Source organism: Netta rufina (genome assembly GCF_964035555.1).
Source record: "Netta rufina genome assembly, chromosome: 4".
NCBI classification, from domain to species: Eukaryota; Metazoa; Chordata; class Aves; order Anseriformes; family Anatidae; genus Netta; species Netta rufina.
In genome coordinates, this window is record NC_140127.1 from 12,439,527 (window position 1) to 12,446,258 (window position 6,732).

The 6,732-nt window shown below is 58.3% G+C and overlaps 1 protein-coding gene across 1 annotated transcript; it reads right to left on the bottom strand.

The window, feature by feature from the left end:
- Positions 1-1,201: 1,201 nt before the first annotated feature.
- On the bottom strand, positions 1,202-5,777 carry DUSP4 (dual specificity phosphatase 4). The gene is made up of 4 exons (XM_084285917.1): positions 5,323-5,777; positions 2,185-2,321; positions 1,816-2,035; positions 1,202-1,699 (listed from the first exon to the last, which is right to left on the bottom strand). The coding sequence occupies exons 1-4, from the start codon at positions 5,768-5,770 to the stop codon at positions 1,314-1,316; spliced, it is 1,191 nt and encodes a 396-aa protein (XP_084142043.1). The 5' UTR covers positions 5,771-5,777; the 3' UTR covers positions 1,202-1,313.
- Positions 5,778-6,732: the final 955 nt, after the last annotated feature.

Sequence of the window (6,732 nt, forward strand, 5' to 3'; positions counted from 1 at the left end):
GCTCTGTAAAAGCTGAGTGTTTGCACAAACTGCTGCTGGGGGAGGAGACGCTCCCCGTGGCCTTCGGACAAACCCGCTCCGGACACAGCTGTTGAAAACCATTTTATTATTATTTTCTCCAAACAGTTTTGTTTTCTCCCTCCCTCAGGCAATAAATAAAAAGTTGATTTCTACAAAAAAAAAATAATAATTACAAAATAAAAGGAATAAAACCATACATATGTACACCAGCCACACAGGCAGCTTACGTTGGATTGGGCTGAGGGGGAAAGAGGTAAGGCTACACATGTGGGTTGAAGACGAGGCATTTTCTGGGCTTGGGCCACAAGCAGAGGTGCACGGGTGACTGAGACCCTACAGCCCAGCTCAGGTGGATGAGTGCTGTGCAAGGAGCCTGGCCTGTGGCATGCACTGGTCATGGAGTGGGGGAATCTTGAAAACAACAGCTGGAGGACAGCAGTCAGAGGAATCAACAGCCTGGGTTGCTGCCCTTACCCCTTCTTTCTCTTGTTTAAACTACAGGAGGCTTGGCAGAATTTGTATGGGAACCAGAGACCCACAGTGGCCAAAAAAAAAAAAAAAACAAACAAACCAAAACAACAACAAAAACCACGCATCACTTAGCACTGCATCTCCCCTTCCATGCTCTCTTGGAAGACTCTGGACTCCTGGCCGCAGAGGCTGCTCTTCCCCCAGGAATGGGCTCAGACAACGACTCGGGTTGCCTGCTAGCTCTTGCAGTGCCTCTTCAGGCGCTGTCAGAGGTGAGGCTGACCGCAGGCACTCTGCTCTCACCGCTCCTGCTGGCCCCGAAGCCCGGCCTGCAGCAGCAGCGCCTGTTGCTCCAGCTCAGGTAAGCAGCACCTACCCCATGCACCTGCGTCTCCATGCAAGGAGAGTCCCGGGCAATAAAAATAATCTGTGCTCCCTTTTCAACCCAGAGGGAAAAGCCAAATAAGGTAGGGGTAGCAATGGGATGGAAAGGGAGGTGTGTTTTTAATACAGCAGAATCGGGATGGAAAGAGATGAAGACCAGGCACTTCAGGAAACCCAGTGTACTTTTTTTTTTTTTTCCTCCCCCAAAACCGCGCCTGGCCAATGTCAGGGTTTGTGGCTCTCACGACTTCCATGCTTTCAGGACATAAAAAGCAATAAAAGATGAGATGAGGTAAGAAATCTCTCTATGAAAAAAAAAGACATCGAGTCCAGGGTGAGTGGCAGTGTCCAGCACTATTGCTTAACCTTACAGGGCTCCCTGCTCGCCCGCCCTCCCCACGCCGCCCCCATCTGCCTGGCTGGCCTCGGACCCTGAGCTAACAGCTGGGGGACATCGTGATGGGGCTGTGCAGGTACGGGAGGCTGCTGGGGGCGGCGTGGACGCCCACGGAGACAGGGAAGCTGAAGACAAACTGGGAGTTGGGGGTGGAGGCGGCCTTGCCCCGCTCCCGCAATGTCCCCGAGGGGCTGGCGGCTTCCACGGCGCAGGAGGTGGCCAACACCTGAGACTCGAACTGCAGCAGCTGCCCCATGAAGCTGAAGTTGGGGGAGATGATGCTGCGGCGCTGCTTGACGAATTCGAAGGCCTCCTCCAGCTTGACGCGCTTCTTCATCATCAGGTAGGCCAGGCAGATGGTGGCCGAGCGGGAGATGCCAGCCTGGCAGTGGACGAGGACCCGGCCGCAGCACTCCTTCACCGAGTCTGCAGGGCAAGAGGGAGACGTGAGGCGGGCACCCCTCCAACGAGCCCAGCCCCTGACCCAAATAGGTGAAAAAACACGGAAAACACGGGCGCAGCAGCTCCGAGCAGGCACTCACCGATGTACTCGATGGCCTCCATGAACCAGGAGCTGATGTCGGCTTTGTGGTTGTCCTCCACGGGGATGCACTTGTACTGGTAGTGCCCCTCGAAGTGGTTGGGGCAGTCGGAGGAGACGTTGAGCAGCGCCGTGATGCCCAGCGCGTCCAGCGTGTCCCGCCGCGCGGCGTGGTGGGCGCTGCCAAGGTAGAGGAAGGGAAGGATTTCCACGGGGCCACCCTGGTGGAGAGGAAAATGGCAGGTGAGCGCGGGGCAGGACACAACGCCGGCTGGGGAAGGGCCGGGAGGCTGAAGCAGGACCCGACTGCAATGAGGGAAGGCAAGCAGGGAGCGGGCAAACCCGCTGCACGTGGGGTTTCTGGACCCACCTGGTCGTGAAGGGGAGTCCCGCAGGAACTGAAGCCCAAATCCAGGGGCTCGGCGCTGCTGAGGGGTGAAATACTGCTCAGGGTCTTGGTTTTGGCACAGAACTCAGGATACTCCGAGGCGAAGCGCTCATAACCCCCTGCAGGAAGAGAGACCAGAGGTGTTAGAGCCGCGCTCACAGCAGGGCAGAGCGGCACAGCTGGAGCTGAGGCACCTCAGCGCGCCCCTCGCCACCAGATGATGCTGCAGCAATGAACCGTGGCCTCCTGCCCCAGGGTGGGCAGCCAGGCTCCTGGCAGGTAGGGGGGAATCCCTGGAGCCCAGCTATTCCCCTGGGCCACGGCTCTTCAACACTCCTGGCTGCCCAAATTAGGGTTTATAGGGTTTAGCCCCCTACAGACAGGCATCCTAATCCTCTCACCAGGGACAGTGCTCTCGAAGGCAATGGAGAGAGGACTTGCTGCCAGCATCCCGACCTCAGTGGCTTCCCACACCACAGACCGTTCAATTTTTGGCTTTCTCAGATGTGGTAGTTCTGCCACAAAACCCTCCCAAAATCAAGGTTTTCCGCTGTCCCAGCCGAACCCTCCATCTCAGAGCCAGCAGAGCAACAGGCTAGGGGATCACGGGCACTGTCTGGGTATGGCAGCGCTACCACCACAGCACAGCTGCTCTCCAGAGAGAGATGTCCACTGCCTCCTGAGGAGTGCCAGTGAAAGGACCGCTTGCTGCCCCAACCCACCGCCAGGGAGATGAGCAGGGGTGACCCCTGATCTCTCCCTAATGGGCAGGCAAACCAGAGCTGCCACCTGTGGGCTTCCTGGGACAGGGAAACTGCGGTAGTGGCTGCAGATAAACACCTCGGGGGAAATATCCTGCTTTCATTCAAATCAGATCAACAGCCCTGACATCCTTGGAGAGTCTGATCCTAAAAACCGAGCCTAAAAACCAAGATAAATTGGGTGTTGTACTATCACCGCAGGAATCTAGCTGGACGAAGCCCCGTGCTCCAGGATAGATGCTGTAGACACCCCCAGCTGCGGGGTCTGGGCTGGCAGATTTGAGCCTGTCAGAGCACGCGTAGCAGGACACATAGACCCTGCCACACCTTCGCTCTAAGACTGCACTGAGCAAGGCTGGGTGCTCCAAAGACCAGCAGGAACGAGAATATGAGCTCCCAGCTGGATGTAAGCGGATCCAGCAAAGCCACCCAGGGATCCTCTGGCAGCTAGAGACCAGTCCAGCACCTCGCTGTCCTTTATGGCTTACTTCCCCTCCACCGGGAAGGATTTTGGTCCCTTAAAGCAGAAAAATACATATACACCATTGAACGTGCACTGACCCACTCCTGTAAGTGGGGCAGTTTGTGGTGGCTGCGTTTCCAGAAACTGACAGTGCTTGGCAGTCCTGTTGGTCAGACTTGGAGGAGCACCCAAAAAACAAGTGTCCATTACAGACACCTTCTCCTGGATCTACCAGATCCCCCTCTCGTGGCCATCACACCATCCCAAGGTGGTTGTGTGGGAAAATGAGTTTCCTCCTTGGATAGGCAACGTGACCCCTTCAACAAGTCAAGGGTTTCTCCTGAACGTTTCTCATCGGACCTAAAGCCCGATTAGTGAGGCACCACGTTCAGCAGCTCCATCCAGCGCTGTGCAGTTCCCTTTGGGCTGTTCCCCATTATCACCTCTGACCACGAGGTGCCCGGCTGTACGTGCAAAAGGGTCTGCAGGCCCCCGCAGGATCCCCTGCCCAGGGACCACACTGTACACATGTCCATCATCAGACACCTGGCTGGGCTGTTTAACAGGGAGCCCAGCAGAAACCTGGCTTAAATACAACAGGTCTGGGTCTTCTGTGCCCTGAACCCAATAAATTTGCATTTAGACACACACAGTGCTAGGTTAACATGGGTAATACAAAAGCAGAGCAAGCTGGATCATTCGAGTAGTTCCACACGAGCAAGAGGTTTCAAGTGCTGGGACAGCTTCTAAGAGCCTGTTCCTCAAAACAACATTTTTGTTTGCTTTTTCCTTAGAAATACAGGATCAGTAACCCCAAACAACCTCACTCGAGAACAATGGAAGCATCAGAAGCCCTCAACTGACCCAGGCCATTGGTGAAGAACGGCATTTCCTGCCGCACACACAGCTCCCAGCGCTGTGACAGCTCACAGCAGAGCACCCAGCAGTGCTTTCCCCAGCGAGCACTCGCTGTGCGAGCCCTCCCTCAGCAGGGCACCGTATCGCAGCCTCAGCACAGCTCCTGCTGTTTTTACTGTAGCTGGCACGACAGAAGCGTTAGCTCCTCCACCTATCATCAACCCCCTTAATGGATCTGCTGCTCCGTGCTCACCCCTGCTGTAAGTAAACCGGGGAATAAACTCACTCTCAGGTTGTGATAAATAAAATAAAATAAAATAAAATAAAATAAAATAAAATAAAATAAAATAAAATAAAATAAAATAAAATAAAATAAAATAAAATAAAATAAAATAAAATAAAATAAAATAAAATAAAATACAAGGAGCTCATCCAGGAACCCAGCTGAGCACCCTCCTCCCCTAAATAATCTTATGGCAACCCTCAGGACCAGCAACTCCAACTGTTCGCAGCGCCTCGTTTAACACATGCTGATGCTGAGAGCATTGAGGAAGAGGGGGGAGAAGCCCCGATTGCTGCTGTAGTAGTGATAGGAGCACAGAGGCGATACCGGGGGTCTCCCCACTGCAGGGGGGCATTGGCATGCCAGCAGGGTTATGATTTTGGGTGGGTTTTTGTGCGTGTAGGCGCAAGTCCCTTCTCTGTACCACCAAGCCGGGGATGAACTCGCACAAAGAGGGGGCGATCCTCCCTCTTCCACTTGCTGCACCTTGGGCCCACGGATTTTGCCCCTCGCCCCCAAGGACCGACAGCAATCAGCCCTGGGCAGCGCCGAGGGGCTCGCTCAGCCCTGCTGCCTCCCCCTGCGCCCCCCGGGAGCCCCCCACCCCACGGCTGCGCCCCCCAGCCGCCACCCCGGCGGTCCGGGCACCTCGGGGAGCGGGGGCTCACCCCGGGGACAGGCGGGGGTCAGGAGGCTGAGAAGCTGGGGGGGGCTGAGCGGCGGGACCCCCCCTTTCTCCCCCCTTCCCCCGGTACCTGCGAGCAGGCGGATGTCGGCGCGCGCCGAGTCGCGACGGAGGGCGCGCACCACCAGCGCCACGGTGCTGTCGTCGCGCAGGGCCTCGGCGCGGGGGCTGCGCTCGTCGTAGACCACCACGGCGGCGTACAGCCCGGCCCGCAGCCGCGCCCGCACCTCGCCCTCGGCCGGCAGGATCTGCTCCAGGCTCACGGCCCCCTTGGCCCTCCGCCGCACGATCGTGTTGCAGCGCACGTTGAGCGCCCCGCGGATGTGGCCGGCGCTGTGCGCCAGGAAGGGGCGGCAGTCCAGCACCAGGCACCGCCCGGGGCCACCGGAGGAGCCCCCGGGGCCACCGGAGGAGCCCCCGGGGCCACCTCCGCCGGGCCCGGGGCTCGCCTCGTCGCGGCCCACCAGGCGCCGCAGCGCGCTGCCCTCCATCTCCCGCAGCCCCTCGGTGGCCACCATGCTGGTGGCGGTGGCCCTGTCCCTGTCCCTGTCCCCGTCCCTGTCCCCGTCCCCGCGCCCCCCCGGCGCCTCCGTCCCTTTACTACCCCCCCTGCCCGCCCCGCCCCGCCGTGCGGCGCCGGCCGCATGAATGGACGGGGCGCGCGGGAAGGGGCGGGAGGTGCTGACGTCACCGCCTCCATTCATAAAAAAAAAAAAAAGAAACCCACGACAAGGCGGCTCCGCGCGCCGGCCATCTTCCCGCCCGGGGGCTTTTTTTGTGAATGGGGAAGGGCGGCGGGAGGGGAGAGGGCAGGGGGCGGCTCCACGGGAGCCCCGCGTGGACACCGCCATCCCCCGTGGGGACCCCCCAGGGGGCTCGACCCCTGCTTTGTGCCCCCCCTTTACGCGCACACCCCGCGGGCACGTGGGCTCACACGTGCGCGCACACAGCACACACACACGCACACACACACACACACACACACATGCACACACATGTACACTCATGCACACGCTTCTTTGTCCCGTGGCTCTCCTTCATGCCTGGCCGGCCGGCAATGCAGGCGGCACCAACCCTTCCCCAAAGCTCCGCAGGAGTTTAGTCCCTCTGACAAAACGCCCGCCGCTGCCACGCTTTTCCTTTGTCAGAGCACAACACCAAAGCCCTCGCCCCTCTGGAAGGCTCTCTGTTTCCATTCCCTACGCGGAGGAGCCCCATACGAGGCTAAAATACAGAAGCGAATTCGCAGCCCCGAAGTGCTGCCCGGAGGACCTTCCCGTAACCAGCACCCAAACACCGCCGGTCATTTAATCCAGAATTCCTCTGTGGGGCTGCTTTCAAAGCAAAGCTTTGCTGCAAAACCCTGCAAAAAATGTCAGTAGCAGTGCCTGGGTCATTTCCTGAAAGCAGGCACTACCAGTCCCTAATGTCTGCTTCAGAGAGCGCCAGAAGGTGCCCGTCTACCACTACATGGACCTGG